General features: G+C 43.6%; 1 protein-coding gene across 1 annotated transcript in view; it reads left to right on the top strand.

Annotated features, from left to right (window-relative positions):
* The window catches only part of LOC141116658 (NACHT, LRR and PYD domains-containing protein 3-like), a 502,014-nt gene that overhangs the window by 383,554 nt on the left and 93,556 nt on the right, over positions 1-24,904 (top strand). The window contains exon 7 of the mRNA XM_073609051.1: positions 21,802-21,966. Coding sequence (XP_073465152.1) covers positions 21,802-21,966 — 165 coding nt within the window. The remainder of the gene's footprint in view (positions 1-21,801; positions 21,967-24,904) is intronic.

Here is a 24,904-nt window from a genome sequence, read left to right as displayed (position 1 = left end):
GTCCCACACATGTGGTATCCCCATACTCAGGAGAAGCAGCAGAATGTATTTTGGGGTGCAATTCCACATATGCCCATGGCCTGTGTGAGCAATATATCATTTAGTGACAACTTTTTGTATTTTTTTCTTTTTTTGTCATTATTCAATCACTTGGGACAAAAAAAAAAAAAAAATATTCAATGGGCTCAACATGCCTCTCAGCAATTTCCTTGGGGTGTCTACTTTCCAAAATGGGGTCATTTGGGGGGGGGGGGGTTGTACTGCCCTGCCATTTTAGCACCTCAAGAAATGACATAGGCAGTCAAACTAAAAGCTGTGGAAATTCCAGAAAATGTACCCTTTTGTAGACGCTATAACTTTTGCGCAAACCAATAAATATACGCTTATTGACTTTTTTTTACCAAAGACATGTAGCCGAATACATTTTGGCCTAAATGTATGACTAAAATTGAGTTTATTGGATTTTTTTTATAACAAAAAGTAGAAAATATTTTTTTTTCAAAATTTTCGGTCTTTTTTACGTTTATAGCGCAAAAAATAAAAAAGGCAGAGGTGATTAAATACCATCAAAAGAAAGCTCTATTTGTGGTAAGAAAAGGACGCAAATTTCGTTTGGGCACAGCATTGCATGACCGCGCAATTAGCAGTTAAAGTGACGCAGTGCCGAATTGTAAAAAGTGCTCTGGTCAGGAAGGGGGTAAATCCTTCCGGGGCTGAAGTGGTTAAATGCGCCTTGACCTTCTATATCTGCCTACACATGCTTGACCCGGCTTGCCCTTGACCAATCTCTGGATTCCTGCCTGCCTATTGTGACCTTGGCTTGTACTCTGACTCTTTTCCTGTCTTGTGCTTCTCTGCCGTTCTGCCTGACTGTGTACCGACTCTGGCCTCTATCCTGACTCTGCTTCCATCTTATGTTCCTGTACCTTCGCTGCCCAGCTGGTAAGGACCTTTTGGCTTGTGTCCCAGCTACGCTCCTGCCTGCTGATCTGGGCCTTGCTTGTGGGGACAAATCTTTTGGTAAGTGACCTGTTTGCTCATCGGTGTGGTGGAGGTTGACTGAATTTTCTGCAAAGAGGTGGCAGCTGATCAGCATTGATTTAAACCATCTGGATGAATCTCTGGGACTTCCCTTTTCTGTTACTGTACAAGTCACTGTATGGTGATGGAAGTAGTGGTAAAAGGGTTGTAGGAAATCAGCTTTTTTAACATGTATAAAGTCTTGATATTTGCAATTTTATAAGATAACTTTGTTGCTCGTCATGTTTATGTATTATATGTTGTTATATAGATTGAAGTAGCTGTGAATAGGTTGGAGGAGATCTACCCTTGCTCACATTTATGAAAGTGTATTTTTGTAGAGAATGGAATTGTTATATCTGATACCTGAAAAGGGGAGAGACACATACTGAGAAGATATAAAGTGCTGCACACCCCGATTAATGTCAAAAAGAAAAAGAAGATATCCCCCGTGGGGTTTTAAAGCAGCAAAAAATTATGAAAATAATAGGTTGTTACTTGAAAGAGTTTTTTTATTAATGGAACTTAACCATAATGGTTAAAATAGGAGCTGTGCTACAGGAGATAACACAAATGAAGCTGGCACAAGTATTATACAATGATCAAGCGCTAAAATAGGGTGATAATCCTGACGCGTTTCGACCCCGTTGGGTCATCTTCAGAGGACTGAGGCGCTGTGACAAAATTTGCGTATTAGAGTTCATGGATGTGACCATAAAAATACAATATAATATATATATGTTTAACAGTATAATTACCAATCACATTGTGTTTGAGCAGTTTCTCCTGAGCTTATAGTTCTCCGACGTCTCCCCCACCGGGTCCCGACAAGAGTCCCCGGCCGTCCACCACGTCAACAGGGGAAAAGGGGGGGTTTAATCGTCCATGCGTGTCTTACAAGGAGTCACACCAAGTGGATATTTCCCAAAACTGGGGAGGAGCGTGGGGGCAAGCGAGCGAGACCTGCAGCCAAAGCATCAAATAACAGACAACTGTACCATCAGTGCGTTCGGTTTAGCACGGATAGAGATATATGTATCATGTGTCATTTTTTGAAAAAAAGAGATAACTCTGTAATTTATTTAATTAAATATTTGTTGGATGTTGTCTGTGCTTGGGGTCAGCAATGTATGAATAATCCTATAGTGATGATGGTAACAAAAGGGGGGGAGGGGAAGGGGTTAACAAGGGTAAGTAGGACTGCATATAGATATCAGTATATCAGAGTATGTAATGTAATAGGTAAATAGTGGTATCTATGTGTTGGCCGTGAAACAAGTGACGAAGTAGGGTGAAAATATAGGAATGTAAAGAAAAAGGCGAGTGTGGGGAGAACATGTGAGGAAAGAAGGGGATGGGCAGACTAGTAGGGAAAAAAAAAAAAAACCCGGGGAAAGGAAGGGGATGGGAAAGAAAGAACGGGAAGGAGGGGGGGATGGTTAAGGGGAGAATGGGAAAAAAAGATCAGGGAGTGAAGGAAAAAAGGCTTAAGAGGAAAAGATCCAGGGGAAAAAAGGGAACAGATAGGTGAAGTGTGAGGATAGTGCAGGTGGGGTGATGCATGTGAGTGGAAGGGAAGCATGGGGGTGGGGAAATGGGAAGGTGCAGTGCAAGGGGCCAAATAAAACAATCAAAAAGCAGTGAAAGCAAAAACATAGGCAAAAAAACATAATCCAACCGTGTATAGGTGAGAGATGGGTGTGTGTGATAGTGTACTGAAAAATGCATGGGTGCTGGAAAAGGGGTCATGAGGTGTCAAGATGGGAAGAAAATGGGACAGAGGTGAGACAAAGAAACACACAAGGTGAAGTGCCATAAAGGTGGACATGTATTGAGGGTGGGTAGAATCGGATGTAAATTGTACAAGATAGTATAACTAATCACAGTGGGAAGGAATGACGTGACAGAGACCCACAATACAGGGTATGTCAGGTCCAACTCATCAATGTGTTCAGATACTGGTGATTACCTGTCTCCAGAGTATAAGTCAGTTGATCAGTCTGATGAAACAGTAGGAACTAAAAGCAGATCCCCCAATCTGCTTGGTCATTATAAATAAAGTGCTGGCCGCTGATTGGATGCCTAATTAGGCTGCAGGTACATGCAGGCTGTCCCCACCCCTCCTCCTCCAGCAGGGATTAACCCTCCACATGTGGCTCCCCCGGCGTTCAGGAAGATAAATATCCCGGCACAGCCGTCACATCCGCCGTAATAGCGCGATGTCGCGACGTCGCACGCACGCAGCATCGCGTGCCCACAACGCCACGGCATCCGGATGTGATCCGGAACGCCGCTGGCAGGAAGTGATACACCCAAGGGTGCAGAAAGGAGGCACGGACCCTTTAATTGTGCCCCCCCTCTTTTCCTGCCAGGAAGAGACGCAACGACGAAGCCCCCATCCCCAGGACGGGTCCACGGCCCATGGGACCCACATTCTTCATTCTTCTTCCCACATCTACATTCTTTTTCTATATCTGATACCTATTGGTGGAATTATCACATCTAGTATAATATGGAAGAATGCAGCACTATTATATAACATTCACACAATATAAATGTGAAAATAGAACAATAAACATGAGACTCAACACAAAACTCCCTATAAGTGTATATATAACAATGGTATGGAGACTATTCCACTGATAACTAATGAAGAGAATTTATAAATCAGCAGATATAAAATTAGTGCAGCAATATTAGTACAAAAAGTCAAAATAAAGAACGGTAATAATAAAATCTTCTCCACACGATAAGATTAAATCCTCCACCATGATGTTCAAAGGAAATCCCAAAGTACAATGGTGTCACTTTTCGTCAATGAAGTTTCCACAGCATGAGTGAGACTTCTGTGACCATCAAAGTGAATCCCCACAACTGAATCCAAGACTTAGCAGAAGGTTGGAGGTGAAAGCCTAGAGGTCAGTGTGAGTGTGTATGGTCCAATCCCCATACAGGAATAATGAATGGATCACACCACCTCATCCACTTCTCATGTCACATTTAGTAATTGGGATCCACAAAAAGAGAAAACCTCCAGGATATCTAATTCTCATCACACACATTACAGTCTGATTGTACAATCTCTGTTCGATCTTCCAACAAGTATGTAGTAGGGATGGGCCGAACACCCCCTCCCTATTCGGTTTGCACCAGAACATGCGAACAGGCAAAAAATTTGTTTGAACACGTGAACATAGTTAGCCGCTTGCCGCCCACTGGCTGTCATATGACAGCCAGGTGGCACGGCTCCCATTCTGGGAGGCCGTCATATGATGCCCTTGCCTTCCCGACCCACCAGGGGGTGCGTGTGTGCCGCCTACAGCAATCACGCACGCCGTGTCACTGGGGAACCAATGCACGTGCCCAGTGGCCGCAATGTCCGGCAGGGCACCCGCGATTGCCTGGTAACACAGCAGGACCATGGATCTGTGTGTGTAAACTAGGGATGAGCATCGTGTGTTCGGCCGTTCGCCGAATTACGAAAGATATGGGCCGTTCGCGCCAAATGTGAGTGGCACATCACAGCCCATAATTCACTGCGGCATCGCAGTGCATTGCTGGCTGATGATTGGCCAAGCATGGACTATGACCCACATGCTTGGCCAATCACAGCGCCGCCTTTACAGAGAGCCGTAATTGTCCAAAGTTACAGTGGCTTTGGCCAATTATGGCTCAGGGGGTTTAGTACACGCCCCACACTATATAAGGCCGCCTACACAGCGGTCCTCCGTAGTGTGTTCCGGCGTTGAGAGAGAGAGAGATAGACAGAGAGACAGTGTCATTTGACTTAGGTTAGATAGAGTAGGCAGGCGAGTCAGTTAGCTGAACTTACAGTATATATATATATATATCCTGCCCCAGGGGACATGGATCAATGCAAAAAAAAGTTTTAAAAAGGCAGTTTTTTCGGGAGCAGTGATTTTAATAATGCTTAAAGTGAAACAATAAAAGTGTAATATCCCTTTAAATTTCATACCTGGGGGGTGTCTATAGTATGCCTGTAAAGGGGCGCATGTTTCCCATGTTTAGAACAGTCTGACAGCAAAATGACATTTCAAAGGAAAAAAAGTAATTTAAAACTACTTGCGGCTATTAATGAATTGCTGGTCCGACAATACACATAGAAGTTCATTGATAAAAACGGCATGGGAATTCCCCACAGGGTAAAAATGACGTGGGGGGTCCTCCTAAATTCCATACCAGGCCCTTCAGGTCTGGTATGGATATTAAGGGGAACCCTGCACCAAAATTTAAAAAAAAAACGGCGTGGGGTCCCCCGAAAAATCCATGCCAGACCCTTATCCAAGCACGCAACCTGGCAGGCCGCAGGAAAAGAGGGGGGGACGAGAGAGCACCCCCCCTCTTGAACCATACCAGTCCACATGCCCTCAACATTGGGAGGGTGCTTTGGGGTAGCCCCCAAAACACCTTGTCCCCATGTTGATGAGGACAAGGGTCTCATCCCCACAACCCTGGCTGGTGGTTGTGGGGGTCTGCGGGCAGGGGGCTTACTGGAATCTGGAAGCCCCCTTTAACAAGGGGACTCCCAGATCCCGGCCCTCCCCCCCGTGTGAAATGGTAAGGGGGTTTTGTACCCCTACCATTTCACTAAAAAAGTGTCAATAATGTTAAAAATGACAAGAGACAGTTTTTAACAATTCCTTTATTTAAATGCTTCTTCTTTCTTCTATCTTCCTTCATCTTCTTCTTCTTCTGGTTCTTCTGGTTCTTCCTCCAGTGTTCTCATCCAGCATCTCCTCTGCGGCGTCTTCTTCCCTTCTTCTCCTTGGGCCAATCCGCATCCATGGCATGGGGGGAGGCTCACGCTCTTCTCTTCATCTTCTTCTCTTCTTCATATTCTTCTCCGGTCCACTCCGCACCCATGCTGGCATGGAGGGAGGCTCCCGCTGTGTGACGCTTCTCCTCTTCTGACGGTTCTTAAATAACGGGGGCGGGGCCACCCGGTGACCCCGCCCCCCTCTGACGCATGGTGACTTGACGGGACTTCCCTGTGGCATCATGGGGAATGCCACAAGGAAGTCCTGTCATGTCACCGTGTGTCAGAGGGGGCGGGGTCACTGGGTGGCCCCACCCCCGTTATTTAAGAAACGTCAGAAGAGGAGAAGCATCACACAGCGGGAGCCTCCCTCCATGCCAGCATGGGTGTGGAGCGGCCCGGAGAAGAAGATGAAGAAGATGAAGAAGAGAAGAAGATGAAGAGAAGAGCGGGAGCCTCCCGCCATGTCATGGATGCAGAGCGGCCCGAGGAGAAGAAGGGAAGAAGAAGCCGCGGAGGAGATGCTGGACGAGAACACCGGAGGAAGAACCAGAAGAGCCAGAAGAACCAGAAGAAGAAGAAGATGAAGGAAGATAGAAGAAAGAAGAAGCATTTAAATAAAGGAATTGTCAAAAACTGTCTCTTGTAATTTTTAACATTTTTGACACTTTTTTAGTGAAATGGTAGGGGTACTTTTGTACCCCCCTACCATTTCACACAGGGGGGAGGGCCGGGATCTGGGGGTCCCCTTGTTAAAGGGGGCTTCCAGATTCCGATAAGCCCCCCGCCCGCAGACCCCCACAACCACCAGCCAGGGTTGTGGGGATGAGGCCCTTGTCCTCATCAACATGGGGACAAGGTGTTTTGGGGGCTACCCCAAAGCACCCTCCCAATGTTGAGGGCATGTGGACTGGTATGGTTCAAGAGGGGGGGTGCTCTCTCGCCCTCCCTCTTTTCCTGTGGCCTGCCAGGTTGCGTGCTCGGATAAGGGTCTGGTATGGATTTTTGGGGGACCCCACGCCATTTTTTTTTTAAATTTTGGTGCGTGGTTCCCCTTAACCACTCAACAACCAGCCCATAGCCAAATGAAGGCTACAGGGCGGTTGCTTAACTCTGGGAGGGCATCCAGGGACGTCCTCCCAGAATTCTGCTCTCGCATGCCCCCCCGCTAATCGCGGCCATTTACCATGTGATCGCTCCGTCAAATGACGGAGCGATCACATGTAAACGAACCGGCGTCATCTCATGACGCCGGTTCCTCTCCTCTCCTCCTGTGTACCAATCGGTACACTGTGAGCGGAGAGGGGGATGGATGGATGGTAGCAGTGCTGTGGGCTGCATCTGTAGTGCCCACAGCGCTGCATAGAGGCATCAAGCCATCCATCCATCCATGCTCAGCCATCCCTCACTACTCTGCAATGCTGTGCAATACTCTGCAATGCCCCACAATACTCTGCAATGCCCCACAATACTCTGCAATGCCCCACAATACCCCACAATACTCTGCAATGCCCCACAAAACTCTGCAATGCCTCACAATACTCTGCAATACCCCACAATACTCTGCCATACCCTGCAATACCCCGCAATACTCTGCCATACCCTGCAATACCCCGAAATACCCCGCAATACTCTGCCATACCCTGCAATACCCCGAAATACCCCGCAATACTCTGCCATACCCTGCAATACCCTGCAATACTCTGCCATACCCTGCAATACCCCGAAATACCCCGCAATACTCTGCCATACCCCAAAATACCCCGCAATACTCTGCAATACCCCGCAATACTCTGCCATACCCTGCAATACCCCGCAATACTCTGCAATACCCCGCAATACTCTGCAATACCCCGCAATACTCTGCCATACCCTGTATTACCCCAAAATACCCTGCAATACTCTGCCATACCCTGCAATACCCCGAAATATCCCGCAATACTCTGCAATACCCCGCAGTACCCAGCCATACTCTGCAATACTCGGTGATACCCAGCCATACTCTGTCATACTCTGCCATACTCTGCCATACCCAGTCATGCTCTGCAATACCCCGCAAAAATCTGCAATATTCTGCCATACCCAGCCATACTCTGCAATACCCCGCAATACCCAGCCATACTCTGCAATACTCGGTGATACCCAGCCATACTCTGCCATACCCAGTCATACTCGGCGATACTCTGCAATACCCAGCCATGCTCAGCCATACTCGGCCATGCTCAGCCATACTCGGCCATGCTCAGCCATACTCTGCCTCTGTATGTGGCCAGGCTGTGGAAGTCTGACACATGTGGTATCACCATACTCAGGAGGAGTAGGAGAATCTATTTTGGGGTGTCATTTTTGGTATGTACATGCTATGTGTTAGAAATATTGTTTAAATGGACAACTTTGTGTTTAAAAAAAAAGCATTTTAACCACTTCCCTCCTGCTGTCATACGACGTCCTTGACTTTGTGCGGGGATATCTGAATGATGGGTGCAGCTACAGGCATCATTCAGATATCAGCTTTTTCAGCCGGCGATACCCTACGCCATAAGAATGATCATAGCGGCTGTTACACTGCTTGATCATTCTTACGGGAGGCGAGAGGGGACGTCCCCCCTCCCGCTGCCCTCCGGTGCTTCTACCGACTCACCGCTACAATCAAAGCCAGGATCGTTTTTTTTTTTTTAATTTCAGGCACAGCCTAGAGGTGAGATGTGGGGTCTTATTGACCCCATATCTCACTGTAAAGAGGACCTGTCATGCCATATTCCTATTACAAGGGATATTTACATTCCTTGTAATAGGAATAAAAGTGATCAAAAATATTTTTTTTTGGAAAAAAGTGTCAAACTAAAATAAATAAAGTAAAATGAACAATTAAAAAAAAAAATTAAAGTGCCCCTATCCGTGTACTCGCATGCAGAAGCGAACGCATACGTAAGTCCCACCCACATATGAAAACAGTGTTCAAACCACACATGTGAGGTATCGCTGCGATTGGTAGAGTGAGAGCAATAATTTTGGCCCTAGACCTCCTCTGTAACTCAAAATTTGTAACCACTAAAAAATTTTAAAGCGTCGCCTATGGGGACTTTTAAGTAGCGAAGTTTGGCGCCATTCCACAAGCGTGTGCAATTTTGAAAGGTGACATGTTAGGTATCTATTTACTCGACATAAATTCATCTTTCATATTATGCAAAAACATTTGGCTAACCTTACTGTTTTGGTTTTTTAAAGCACAAAACAGTTTTTTTCCCCCAAAAAAATGCGTTTGAAAAATTGCTGCGCAAATATCGTGCGAGATAAAAAGTTGCAATGACCACTATTGTATTCTCTAGGGTCTTTGCTAAAAAAACATATATAATGTTTTGGGGTTCTATGTAATTTTCTAGCAAATAAATCATGATTTTTACATGTAGGAGAGAAATGTCAGAATTGGCCTGGGTGCTCCAGAACGCCTGAAGGTGCTCCCTGCATGTTGGGCCTCTGTATGTGGCCACGCTGTTTAAAAGTCTCACAAATGTGGTATCGCCATACTCGAGAGTAATAACAGAATGTGTTTTGGGGTGTAATTTGTGGGATGCATATGCTGTGTGTGAGAAATAACCTGCTAATATGACAATTTTGTGAAAAAAAACAAGAAAAAAAAACCTTGATTTTGAATTGTGGGAAAAAATTACAACTTCAAAAAACTCACCATGCATCTTTCTAAATACCTTGGAATGTCTTCTTTCCAAAAAGGGGTCATTTGGGGGGTATTTGTACTTTTCTGGCATGTTAGGGTCTCAAGAAATGAGATAGGCCGTCAGTAATTCAGGTGTGATCAATTTTCAGATATTGGCACCATAGCTTGTGGATGCTATAACTTTCACAAAGACCAAATAATATACACTAATTTGGGTTATTTTTACCAAAGATATGTAACGGGATAAATTTTGGCCAAAATATATGAAGAAAATTTACTAATTTGCAAAATTTTATAACAGAAACGAAGAAAAATGCATTTTTTTACCGATTTTTTGGTCTTATTTCTTTTATAGCGCAAAAAATAAAGAACCCAGCGGTGATTAAATACCACCAAAAGAAAGCTATATTTGTGTGAAAAAAGGACAAAAACTTCATATAGATACAGTGTTGCATGACTGAGTAATTGTCATTCAAAATGTGAGAGCACCAAAAGCTGAAAATTGGTCTGGTTATTAAGGGGGTTTAAGTGCCCAGTGGTCAAGTGGTTAATATCAATACCAGACCTGAAGGCCCTGGTATGGAATTTAGGGGGACCCCCACGTCATTTTTTTTTAAAACTTTGGTTCGGGGTTCCCCTGTGGGGAATTCCCATGCCGTTTTTATCAATGAACTTCTATGTGTATTGTCAGACCGGCAATGCATTAATAGCCATGAGTAGTTTTAAATTACTTTTTTTCCTTTGAAATGTCATTTTGCTGTCAGACTGTTCTAAACACGGTAAACATGTGCCCCTTTACAGGCATACTTTAGACACCCCCCAGGTACGAAATTTAAAGGGATATTACACTTTTATTGTTTCACTTTAAGCATTATTAAAATCACTGCTCCCGAAAAAACGGCCATTTTTAAAACTTTTTTTTGCATTGATCCATGTCCCCTGGGGCAGGACCCAGGTCAATAACTTGCATATAAGTCTTTAAAATTAGCACTTTTGATTATTCATGTTCGTGTCCCATAGACTTTAACGGTGTTCGCGTGTTCGAACAAACTTTTTTCCTGTTCGCATGTTCTGGTGCGAACCGAACAGGGGGGTGTTCGGCTCATCCCTACTACTGACAGGCAGGTAGGTGTTTTTACAGTATTTACAGCTACTTAAAGAAAATTGCTGGTGTTCTTCTGATCCTATATTAATACCACAGGCAGGCAGCTACAGTATTTACAGTTAGTGTACGGTGTCCTCTGCACAGTGTGCACCTAAAGCTACCTGAAGACAATTGCTGTTGTTCTGCTCCTATTAATACCACAGGCAGGCAGCTACAGTATTTACAGTTATGGCCCATACACAGGGTCGGACATTGATCGTACATTCTGACAACAAAATCCTAGGATTTTTTCCGACGGATGTTGGCTCAAACTTGTCTTGCATACACACGGTCACACAAAGTTGTCGGAAAATCCGATCGGTCTGAACGCGGTGACGTAAAACACGTATGTCAGGACTATAAACGGGGCAGTAGCCAATAGCTTTTGTCTCTTAATTTATTCTGAGCATGCGTGGTACTTTGTGCGTCGGATTTGTGTACACACGATAGGAATTTCCGACAATGAATTTTGTTGTCGGAAAATTTTATAGCAAGCTCTCAAACTTTGTGTGTTGGAAATTCCTATGGAAAATGTGTGATGGAGCCTTACGGTCAGAATTTCCGACAACGAGGTCCTATCACACATTTTCCATCGGAAAATCCTATCATGTGTACAGGGCATTAGTGTACTGTGTCCTCTGCACAGTGTGCACCTAAAGCTACCTGAAGAAAATTAGTGGTGTTCTTCTGTTCCTATTAATACCACAGGCAGGCAGCTACAGTATTTACAGTTAGTGTAGTGCGTCCTCTGCAGTGTGCACCTAAAGCTACCTGGAGACAATTGCTGTTGTTCTGCTCCTATTAATACCACAGGCAGGCAGCTACAGTATTTACAGTTAGTGTACTGTGTCCTCTGCACAGTGTGCATCTAAAGCTACCTGAAGAAAATTAGTGGTGTTCTTCTGATCCTATTAATGCCACAGGCAGGCAGCTACAGTATTTTCAGTTAGTGTAGTGCGTCCTCTGCACAGTGTGCACCTAAAGCTACCTGAAGAAAATTAGTGGTGTTCTTCTGATCCTATTAATACCACAGGCAGGCAGCTACAGTATTTACAGTTGGTGTGCTGTGTCCTCTGCACAGTGTGCACCTAAAGCTACCTGAAGAAAATTAGTGGTGTTCTTCTGATCCTATTAATACCACAGACAGACAGCTACAGTATTTACAATTAGTGTACTGTGTCCTCTGCACAGTGTGCACCTAAAGCTACCTGAAGACAATTGCTGTTGTTATGATCCTGATCTTTTTTATTTTTTTAAAGCGGTGTTCCGGCCGAATGTATACTTTTTAAATAAAAATACTCCTATAATACACAAGCTTAATGTATTCTAGTAAAGTTAGTCTGTAAACTAAGGTCAGTTTTGTTAGTTTATAGCATTAGTTTGTTATTTTATAAACTTCCAGCAGGCCGTGGCCATCTTAAGTGTGGGCATCTGAAGCCAGACTGTATTTCTTCCTGGATCTCATCCTTGCAGATCTCGCACATGCTCAGTGCAGCACAAGCAGTGTGATAGGTTTCAGGTCAGGTTTCCATAGCTACGGCAGTGTCAGAGGAAGTTGCTGCCCCTTAGCTATGCAAACCTCTCATTCCCACCTCCCTCCAGGAAATAAATTACAATTGTATTATTTCTTGCATTGCCTACCTGCAAATGGCATAGACCAAGTAAAAATGAATTTCTATGACATCACATCACCCCGAGAAAATTGCATCACAACAACCCCCGCAAATAGCATCACAACACCCCCCGCAAATCGAATCACAAAACTCCCCGCAAATCGTATCACAACCCCCCCGCAAATTGCATCACATTGCCCCCAGCAAATCGCATCATACAGCTCCCCCAAATCGTATCACAACACCCCCCGAAAATTGCATCATAAAGCCCCCACAAATCACATCACATAGCCCCCCACAAATCATATCACAACACCCCCACAAATGGCATCACATCGCTCCCTGCAAATCACATCACAACACCACCCACAAATCGCATCACATAGCCCCCTGCAAATTGCTTCACAATATCCCCCACAAATGGCATTACATCACTCCCCGCAATTCGCATCACAACACCCCCCACAAATCGCATCACATTGCCCCCAGCAAAGTGTATCATAACACCCATCACATGCCCCCATCAAAACTGCCCCATCATATTGCCACCATCAAAACTGCCACATCAAAATTTCCCCATCAGAATTGCCCCATCAAAACTGCCCCCATCGAAACTGCCCATCATATTGCCACCATCAGAATTGCCCCATCAAAACTGCCCCATCAAAACTGCCCCAATCAAAACTGCCCCTATTAAAATTGCCCCCATCAAAACTGCCCCCATCAAAACTTCCCCCATCATATTGCCACCATCAGAATTGCCCCATCAAAACTGCCCCATCATGTTGCCCCCATCAAAATTGACCCCATCAAAACTTCCCCCATCAAAACTGCCCCATCATATTGACACCATCAGAATTGCCCCATCAAAACTGCCCCATCATATTGCCCCCATCAAAACTACCCCATCAAAACTGCCCCATCATATTGCCCCCATCAAAACTACCCCATCAAAACTGCCCCATCAAAATTGCCCCATCAAAACCGCCCCCATCAAGACTGCCCCATCATATTGCCTCATCAAAACTGCCCCGTCATATTGCCCCATCATATTCCTCTATTATAAATCAGTACATGGTGTGTCTGTCCCCTCCCCCGGGCTCTGTATGTCATCAGAGCTGAGATGCTCCAGCCACCTCCCCCACCGCCCATTACTGTGTATAAGAAGCTTTGGTAACCATGGCAACAAAAGCGATGCTTATTGTCTCCTGGAATTGATGACAAATATCTCCCTGGAGGCATTGCAGAGAGGGGAGGAAATGCTGGGCCGCGGCCGAGGACAGGAAGTGCCGACTACTATACAGTATATAAAAGTGAGTTTAAGGGAAAAATAGGCCAATTCTTTATCAGCACACACAGCGGATTTGGAAGGAAATTACTTTAAAATATGGGTGGAGCTCCACTTTAAGGTCCCGTTGTCACCGGCCCACTAGCGCACGAAAAGCGCAGCTAAAGCACCGCAAAAATGACCAGCGATTTAGGGCTGTTTTATCGGCTCTGCAGTGTGAAAGGGGTCTTATTACACAAGTCACTGTATGGTGATTGGAGATGGAAGTAGTGGTGAATGGCTTGTAGGAAATCTGCCTTTTCACATTTATGAACTTTCTCTTGATATTTGTAATTTTATAAGATAACTTTGTTGCTCTTCATGTTTATGTATTTTTGTACATTATATGTTATATAGATTGAAGTAGCTGTAAATAGATTGGAGGAGATCTGCCCTTCCTCACATGTATGAAAGTATTTTTGTAGTGAATGGAATTGTTATATCTGATCCCTATTGGTGGAATTATCACATCTAGTATAATATGAAGACTGCAGCACTAGTATATAACATTCACACAATATAAATGTGACAATGTAACAATAAAAGTGAGACTCCTCATCACAAAACTCCCTATAAGTGTATATATAACAATGGTATGGAGACTATTCCACTGATAACTAATGAAGAGAATTTATAATCAGCAGATATAAAATTAGTGCAGCAATATTAGTACAACATTTTCAAAAAAGTTCCAAATAAAGAACGGTAATAATAAAATCTTCTCCACACCATAAGATCAAATCCTCCACCATGATGTTCAAAGGAAATCTCAAAGTACAATGGTGTCACTTAGTCAATGAAGTTTCCACAACATGAGTGAGACTTCTGTGACCATCAAAGTGAATCTCCACAACTGAATCCAAGACTTAGCAGAAGGTTGGAGGTGAAAGCCTAGAGGTCAGTGTGAGTGTGTATGGTCCAATCCCCATACAGGAATAATGAATGGATCACTCCACCTCATCCACTTCTCATGTCACATTTAGTAATTGGGGTCCACAAAAAGAGAAATCCTCCAATAGTGTAGATGATCGATCGTCTTTTATAAAGTGATCTCATATTAATGATTCCAATAAAGAGAAATGAGTTCCATTCATGTAGAGAATAGTTACATTCATTCCTGGGGGAGAAATTCATATTCTTCTGGTAACATTCTTCTCTTCTTCTACAGATTGAAGAATAATCACCTGACAGACAGTTCCTGCCCCCACCTGGCATCTGGAATAAGAAATAACCAGACACTGAGGACACTAAACCTGTCCTGGAACAATCTGGAGGGTCCTCATTTCAGGGATCTGATGGAAGCTCTGACAACAAGCCGGATAGAGGAATTACAGTGAGTATAACAGGACTGACTGAGACAATAATATTCTGGGACAGTTTTATATCTAAACCACATAAATAATATAGAAATATGAAAATGTCATCACTTTCCATCTTTAGACTCCATAAGGCTCCATGCACACTGGACTTAAAGAATGTCATTTCCCTTGGCAGAAAAACACTTTCATATAGAGATTTTATTGTACAAAGTTTAGACAAGTTTAGGAGAGTTTTGCATTTTTTCTGCCAGAAAGCTCCAATCAGAAACATGAACCAGAAGGTTTTTTTTCCTGCCTCTAAACATTGAGCTCAAAGTATGTCTTGGAACATGGAGCTGCTTCTACAGGCAGAATACAAAACTCCTATAGTAGCAGCAATGTATCAAGCCAGTGTGCATGGAGCCTAAATATCCAATACTGGACTATTACACTAGATTACCAAAAGTATTGGGACACCTGCCTTTACACACACATGAACTTTAATGGCATCCCAGTCTTAGTCTGTAGGGTTCAATATGGAGTTGGCCCACCCTTTTCAGCTATAACAGCTTAATTTCTTCTGGGAATGCTGTCCACAAGGTTTAGGAGTGTGTCTATGGGAATGTTTGACCATTCTTCCAGAAGCACATTTGTGAGGTCAGGCACTAATGTTGGATGAGAAGGCCTGGCTCGCAGACTCTGCTCTAATTCATCCCAAAGGTGTCCTATCGGGGTTGAGGTCAGGACTCTTGCAGGCCAGTCAAGTTCCTCCACCCCAAACTCGCTCATCCATGTTTTTATGGACCTTGCTTTGTGCACTGGTACACAGTCATTTTGGAACAGGAAGGAGCCATCCCCAAACTGTTCCCACAAAGTTGAGAGAATGAAATTGTCCAAAATGTCTTGGTATGCTGATGCCTTAAGAGTTCCCTTCACTGGAATTAAGAGGCCAAATCCAACCCCTGAAAAACATCCCCCACACCATAATCCCCCCTCCCCCCACACCATAATCCCCCCTCCCCCCACTCCATAATACCCCCCCACACCATAATCCCCCCTCCCCCCACACCATAATCCCCACTCCATAATACCCCCCACACCATAATCGCCCCTCCACCAAATGATTTGCCAGTGCACAAAGCAAGATCCATAAAGACATAGATGAGTGAGTTTGGGGTGGAGGAACTTGACTGGCCTGCACAGAGACCTGACCTCAACCCGATAGAACATCTTTGGTATTATTTAGAGTGGAGACTGCAAGCCAGGCCTTCTAATCCAACATGATCGTTAGTATGGTGCTTTTGACAGCCAATTCCGTTTTTTCGTCCGACAAAAGCTGGATGTGCAGGCTATAAATTTTTTCTCGTACGTGAACTCAGCATCTGATTTTTGTTTAATCCAAAATAAATTGTGAGAGCAAGACTATGCATGCTAAGAAACGAAAGAATACATACAAAACTATTCAACACATCACGTCACTTCTGAAGTTGTATTCTGTCAGAAGGGAATTTTCATATGGAGAGTAACCTCTTCACTTTCGATATGAGACTAGCATGCCACAAAAAAATGGACGAACCGTCATCCAAAAATCTGATTGTGTGTACGAGGATTAAGACTGAGATGCCATTAAAGTTCATGTGCTTGTAAAGGCAGGCGTCACAATACTTTTGGTAATATAGTGTATGTCTAAACTACATAAACTTAATAATGGAGATATATTTCATCTCCTGGTTGTCTTTATATATCACCAATATCAGACAGTTCTCTAAAGCTGGATATAAAAATAGAAAACATTTAATATCTGCACTAAAAAACACGAACAACTTTGTGCAAATCGAATGAATGAAAACCAGCCGCCAGCAGGAAGTCTGATATAGAAGTACAAATAGTATAATATAATTCTATGTATAGAGCCCTACACTTAGTGATAAAATGTGTGATGAGACAAATGAGAAATCTGCAATCTACAATGTGTCCGAATACCAACACTTCTAATGTAGATGTGATAACTCCACCAATAGTGATCAATAATAAAAATTCACAGCTACTTCAGTCTTTATAACATATAATGTACAAAAATACAATATCACCCGAGGTATCCAGACAATGGCCGCAATCACATTACATAGAAGATAAAAATCCTCCATGTCACTGCCTGGACTCCATCATACACGGCTGCAGTCCGGAGCGGTGTGTGCTCTGAGTTCTGTGTATACTCGTGTATATGATGGAAGTGTACAATCTGTGATTCTATATATATTTAAGGATTATGCACTATGGAGGCTTTTTCTTTTCTATGTAATGTGATTGCGGCCATTGTCTGGATATCTCGGGTGATATTGGAGATACTACCTGGAGGTCTGACATTCCGTGCCACAGTCTGTTCTCATCGGAAGCCGGCTTGAGCGGAGTGGCGCTGCTGGAAGGATATAAACAAGCGTGTCTGGGCCTTGTGGGGACAAACCTTTTGGTAAGTGACCTGTTTGCTCACCGGTGTGGGGGAGGTTGATTGAAGTTGCTGCAAAGAGGTGGAAGTTGATCAGCATTGATTTAATCCATCTGGATGAATCTCTGGTATTTCTGTTAGACCCCCTTCACACTGAGGCAGTTTTCAGACATTTTAGCACTAGAAATAGCACCTGAAAACTGCCTCCCATTTATTTGTATGAGTGCTTTCACACTCGGGCGGTGCGCTTGTGGGACATTAGAAAAAGTCCTGCAAGCAGCATCTTTGGGGCGGGTTATGAGCATTATAAATAGCGCTCCCAAAACGCCCCCACCCATTGAAATGAATGGGCAGCACTTCCAAGCACTTTGAACGCGCCACAAAACTGGTCTTTTTTCTTTTTTTAAAGCTGTGTTCCGGCCGAATGTATACATTTTAAATAAAAATAGTCCTATAATACACAAGCTTAATGTATGCTAGTAAAGTTAGTCTGTAAACTAAGGTCCGTTTTGTTAGATTATAGCATTAGTTTGTTATTTTATAAACTTCCTGCAGGCCGTGGCCATCTTAAGTGTGGTCATCTGAAGCCAGACTGTATTTCTTCCTGGATCTCATCCTTGTAGATCTCGCACATGCTCAGTGCAGCACAAGCAGTGTGATAGGTTTCAGGTCAGGTTTCCATAGCTACGGCAGTGTCAGAGGAAGTTGCTGCCCCTTAGCTATGCAAACCTCTCGTCCCCTCCTCCCTCCAGGAATAAGTAAATAAATTACAATTGCATTATTTCTTGCATTGCCTACCTGCAAATGGCGTAGAGCAAGTAAAGATGAATTTCTATGACATCACATCGTCCTGAGAAAATTGCATCACAACCCCCGCAAATCGCATCACAACACCCCCGCAAATCGCATCACAAAGCCCCCCGCAAATCGCTTCACATAGCCCCCGCAAGTCGCATCATACAGCTCCCCACAAATCACATCACAACACCCCCCGCAAATTGCATCACAACACCCTCACAAATCGCATCACATAGCCCCCCACAAATCGTATCACAACACCCCCACAAATGGCATCACATCGCTCCCTGCAAATCACATCACAACACCCCCCGCAAATCACATCACATAGCCCCCCGCAAATTGCTTCACAACATCCCCTGCAAATGGCATCACATTGCCCCCAGCAAAGCATATCATAACACCCATCACATGCCCCCATCAAAACTGCCCCATCATATTGCCACCATCAAAACTGCCCCATCAAAATTGCCCCCAACAGAATTGCCCCATCAAAACTGCCCATCATATTGCCACCATCAGAATTGCCCCATCAAAACTGCCCCATCAAAACTGCCCCATCAAAACTGCCCCCATCAAAACTGCCCCCCATCAAAATTTTCCCCATCAAAACTGCCCCCATCAAAACAGCCCCATCATATTGCCACCATCAAAACTGCCCCATCAAAATTGCCCCATCAGAATTGCCCCATCAAAACTTCCCCCATCATATTGCCACCATCAGAATTGCCCCATCAAAACTGCCCCATCATATTGCCCCATCAAAACTGCCCTATCAAAATTGACCCCATCAGAATGTCCCCATCAAAACTGCCCCATCATATTGCCACCATCAAAACTGCCCCATCAAAATTGCCCCCATCTGAATTGAACCATCAAAACTTCCCCCATCAAAACTGCCCCATCATATTGACACCATCAGAATTGCCCCATAAAAACTGCCCCATCATATTGCCCCCATCAAAACTACCCCATCAAAAATGCCCCATCAAAACTGCCTCCATCAAAACTGCTCCATCATATTGCCACCATCAAAACTTCCCCATTATATTGCCCCATCAATACTGCCCCCATCAGAATTGCCCACATCAAAACTGGCCCATCAGAATTGCCCCACCAAAACTACAACATCATATTGCCATCATCAAGACTGCCCCATCAAAATTGCCCCCATCAGAATTGCCCCATCAAAACTGCCCCATCATATTGCCCCCATCAAAACTGTCCCCATCAAAACTGCCCCCATCAAAATTGCCCCCATCAGAATTGCCCCATCAAAATTGCCCCCATCAGAATTGCCCCATCAAAATTGCCCCATCAGAATTGCCCCATCAAAACTGCCCCATCAGAATTGCCCCACCAAAACTACCCCATCATATTGCCATCATCAAGACTGCCCCATCAAAATTGCCCCCATCAGAATTGCCCCATAAAAACTGCCCCATCAAAACTGCCCCCATCAAAATTGCCCCCATCAGAATTGCCCCATCAAAACTGCCCCATGATATTGCCACCATCAAAACTGCCCCATCAAAATTGCCCCATCAGAATTGCCCCATCAAAACTGCCCCATCATATTGCCATCATCAGAATTGCCCCATCTAAACTGCCCCATCATATTGCCCCATCAAAACTGCCCGCATCAGAAATACCCCATCAAAACTGTCCCCATCAAAACTGCCCCATCATATTGCCCCATCAAAACTGCCCCCATCAGAAATACCCCATCAAAACTGTCCCCATCAAAACTGCCCCATCATATTGCCACTATCAAAACTGCCCCATCAAAATTTCCCCATCAGAATTGCCCCATCAAAACTTTCCCATCAAAACTTCCCTATCATATTAACCCCATGAGAATTGCCCCCATCAAAACTACCCCATCAAAACTGCTCCATCATATTGCCACCATCAAAACTGCCCCATTATATTACCCCTATCAAAACTGCCCCATCAGAATTGCCCACATCAAAACTGCCCCATCAGAATTGCCCCACCAAAACTACCCCATCATATTGCCATAATCAAGACTGCCCCATCAAATCTGCCCCCATTAAAACTGCCCCATCATATTGCCACCATCAAAACTGCCCCATCAAAATTGCTTCCATCAGAACTGCCCCATAAAAACTGCCCCATTATATTGCCACCATCAAAACTGCTCCATCATATTGCCCTCATTAAAACTGCCCCATCAGAATTGCCCCATCAGAATTGCCCCCTTAAAACTGCCCCATCATATTCCTCTATTATAAATCAGTACATGGTGTGTCTGTCCCCTCCCCCGGGCTCTGTATGTCATCAGAGCTGAGATGCTCCAGCCACCTCCCCCACCGCCCATCACTGTGTATGAGAAGCTTTGGTAACCATGGCAACAAAAGCGATGCTACGGCCCAGCGATGCCTATTGTCTCCTGGGATTGATGACAAATATCTCCCAGGAGGCATTGCAGAGAGGGGAGGAAATGCTGGGCCGCGGCCGAGGACAGGAAGTGCCGACTACTATACAGTATATAAAAGTGAGTTTAAGGGAAAAATATGCCAATTCTTTATCAGCACACACAGCGGATTTGGAGGGAAATTACTTTAAAATATGGGTGGAGCTCCACTTTAAGGTCCCGTTGTCACCGGCCCACTAGCGCACGAAAAGCGCAGCTAAAGCACCTCAAAAATGACCAGCGATTTAGGGCTGTTTTATCGGCTCTGCAGTGTGAAAGGGGTCTTACTACACAAGTCACTGTATGGTGATTGGAGATGGAAGTAGTGGTGAATGGCTTGTAGGAAATCCGCTTTTACACATTTATGAACTTTCTCTTGATATTTGTAATTTTATAAGATAACTTTGTTGCTCTTCATGTTTATGTATTTTTGTACATTATATGTTATATAGATTGAAGTAGCTGTGAATTGATTGCAGGAGATCTGCCCTTCCTCACATGTATGAAAGTATTTTTGTAGTGAATGGAATTGTTATATCTGATCCCTATTGGTGGAATTATCACATCTAGTATAATATGAAGACTGCAGCACTAGTATATAACATTCACACAATATAAATGTGAAAATATAACAATAAAAGTGAGACTCCTCATCACAAAACTCCCTATAAGTGTATATATAACAATGGTATGGAGACTATTTCACTGATAACTAATGAAGAGAATTTATAATCAGCAGATATAAAATTAGTGCAGCAATATTAGTACAACATTTTCAAAAAAGTTCCAAATAAAGAACGGTAATAATAAAATCTTCTCCACACCATAAGATCAAATCCTCCACCATGATGTTCAAAGGAAATCCCAAAGTACAATGGTGTCACTTTTAGTCAGTGAAGTTTCCACAACATGAGTGAGACTTCTGTGACCATCAAAGTGAATCTCCACAACTGAATCCAAGACTTAGCAGAAGGTTGGAGGTGAAAGCCTAGAGGTCAGTGTGAGTGTGTATGGTCCAATCTCCATACAGGAATAATGAATGGATCACACCACCTCATCCACTTCTTATGTCACATTTAGTAATTGGGATCCACAAAAAGAGAAATCCTCCAATAGTGTAGATGATCGATCGTCTTTTATAAAGTGATCTCATATTAATGATTCCAATAAAGAGAAATGAGTTCCATTCATGTAGAGAATAGTTACATTCATTCCTGGGGGAGAAATTAATTTTCTTCTGGTAACATTCTTCTCTTCTTCTACAGATTGGATAATAATCACCTGACAGACAGTTCCTGCCCCCACCTGGCATCTGGAATAAGAAATAACCAGACACTGAGGACACTGAACCTGTCTATGAACAATCTGGAGGGTCCTCATTTCAGGGATCTGATGGAAGCTCTGACAACAAGCCGGATAGAGGAATTAGTGTGAGTATAACAGGACTGACTGAGACAATAATATTCTGGGACAGTTTTATATCTAAACCACATAAATAATATAGAAATATGAAAATGTCATCACTTTCCATCTTTAGACTCCATAAGGCTCCATGCACACTGGGCTTAAAAAATGTCAGTTCCCTTGGCAGAAAAAAACTTTCATATAGAGATTTTATTGTACAAAGTTTAGACGAGTTTAGGAGAGTTTTGCATTTTTTCTGCCAGAAAGCTCCAATCAGAAACATGAACCAGAAGGTTTTTTTTTCCTGCCTCTAAACATTGAGCTCAAAGTATGTCTTGGAACATGGAGCTGCTTCTACAGGCAGAATACAAAACTCCTATAGTAGCAGCAATGTATCAAGCCAGTGTGCATGGAGCCTAAATATCCAATACTGGACTATTACACTAGATTACCAAAAGTATTGGGACACCTGCCTTTACACACACATGAACTTTAATGGCATCCCAGTCTTAGTCTGTAGGGTTCAATATGGAGTTGGCCCACCCTTTTCAGCTATAACAGCTTAATTTCTTCTGGGAATGCTGTCCACAAGGTTTAGGAGTGTGTCTATGGGAATGTTTGACCATTCTTCCAGAAGCACATTTGTGAGGTCAGGCACTAATGTTGGATGAGAAGGCCTGGCTCGCAGACTCTGCTCTAATTCATCCCAAAGGTGTCCTATCGGGTTGAGGTCAGGACTCTGTGCAGGCCAGTCAAGTTCCTCCACCCCAAACTCGCTCATCCATGTTTTTATGGACCTTGCTTTGTGCACTGGTACACAGTCATTTTGGAACAGGAAGGGGCCATCCCCAAACTGTTCCCACAAAGTTGAGAGAATGAAATTGTCCAAAATGTCTTGGTATGCTGATGCCTTAAGAGTTCCCTTCACTGGAATTAAGAGGCCAAATCCAACCCCTGAAAAACACGCCCACAGCATAATCCCCCCTCCCCCCACACCATAATCCCCCCTCCCCCCACACCATAATCCCCCCTCCCCCCACTCCATAATACCTCCCCACACCATAATCGCCCCTCCACCAAATGATTTACCAGTGCACAAAGCAAGATCCATAAAGACATAGATGAGTGAGTTTGGGATGGAGGAACTTGACTGGCCTGCACAGAGACCTGACCTCAACCCGATAGAACATCTTTGGTATTATTTAGAGTGGAGACTGCAAGGCAGGCCTTCTAATCCAACATGATCGTTAGTATGGTGCTTTTGACAGCCAATTCCGTTTTTTCGTCCGACAAAAGCTGGATGTGCAGGCTATAAAATTTTTCTCGTACGTGAACTCAGCATCTGATTTTTGTTTAATCCAAAATAAATTGTGAGAGCAAGACTATGCATGCTAAGAAACGAAAGAATACATACAAAACTATTCAACACATCACGTCACTTCTGAAGTTGTATTCTGTCAGAAGGGAATTTTCATATGGAGAGTAACCTCTTCACTTTCGATATGAGACTAGCATGCCACAAAAAAATGGACGAACGGTCATCCAAAAATCTGATCGTGTGTACGAGGATTAAGACTGAGATGCCATTAAAGTTCATGTGCTTGTAAAGGCGGGCGTCACAATACTTTTGGTAATATAGTGTATGTCTAAACTACATAAATCTAATAATGGAGATATATTTCATCTCCTGGTTGTCTTTATATATCACCAATATCAGACAGTTCTCTAAAGCTGGATATAAAAATATAAAACATTTAATATCTGCACTAAAAAACATGAAAAACTTTGTGCAAATCGAATGAATGAAAACCAGCCGCCAGCAGGAAGTCTGATATAGAAGTACAAATAGTATAATATAATTCTATGTATAGAGCCCTACACTTAATGATAAAATGTGTGATGAGACAAATGAGAAATCTGCAATCTACAATGTGTCCGAATACCAACACTTCTAATGTAGATGTGATAACTCCACCAATACTGATCAATAATACAAATTCACAGCTACTTCAGTCTGTATAACATATAATGTGCAAAAATACAATATCACCCGAGGTATCCAGACAATGGCCACAATCACATTACATAGAAAAGAAAAAGCCTCCATGTCACTGCCTGGACTCCATCATACACGGCTGCAGTCCGGAGCGGTGTGTGCTCTGAGTTCTGTGTATACTCGTGTATATGATGGAAGTGTACAATCTGTGATTCTATATATATTTAAGGATTATGCACTATGGAGACTTTTTCTTTTCTATGTAATGTGATTGCGGCCATTGTCTGGATACCTCGGGTGATATTGGAGATACTACCTGGAGGTCTGACATTCCGTGGCACAGTCTGTTCTCATTGGAAGCCGGCTTGAGCGGAGTGGCGCTGCTGGAAGGATATAAACAAGCGTGTCTGGGCCTTGTGGGGACAAACCTTTTGGTAAGTTACCTGTTTGCTCACCGGTGTGGGGGAGGTTGATTGAAGTTGCTGCAAAGAGGTGGAAGTTGATCAGCATTGATTTAATCCATCCGGATGAATCTCTGGTATTTCTGTTAGACCCCCTTCACACTGAGGCAGTTTTCAGACATTTTAGCACTAGAAATAGCGCCTGAAAACTGCCTCCCATTTATTTGTATGGGTGCTTTCACACTCGGGCGGTGCACTTGTGGGACATTAGAAAAAGTCCTGCAAGCAGCATCTTTGGGGCGGGTTATGAGGATTATAAATAGCGCTCCCAAAACACCCCTACCCATTGAAATGAATGGGCAGCACTTCCAAGCACTTTGAACGCACCGCAAAACTGGTCTTTTTTCTTTTTTTAAAGCTGTGTTCCGGCCGAATGTATACTTTTTAAATAAAAATACTCCTATAATACACAAGCTTAATGTATGCTAGTAAAGTTAGTCTGTAAACTAAGGTCCGTTTTGTTAGATTATAGCATTAGTTTGTTATTTTATAAACTTCCAGCAGGCC

This window comes from Aquarana catesbeiana, linkage group LG13 (assembly GCF_042186555.1).
Source record: "Aquarana catesbeiana isolate 2022-GZ linkage group LG13, ASM4218655v1, whole genome shotgun sequence".
NCBI lineage: Eukaryota > Metazoa > Chordata > Amphibia > Anura > Ranidae > Aquarana > Aquarana catesbeiana.
This window is presented reverse-complemented; position numbering and strand designations above follow the sequence as displayed.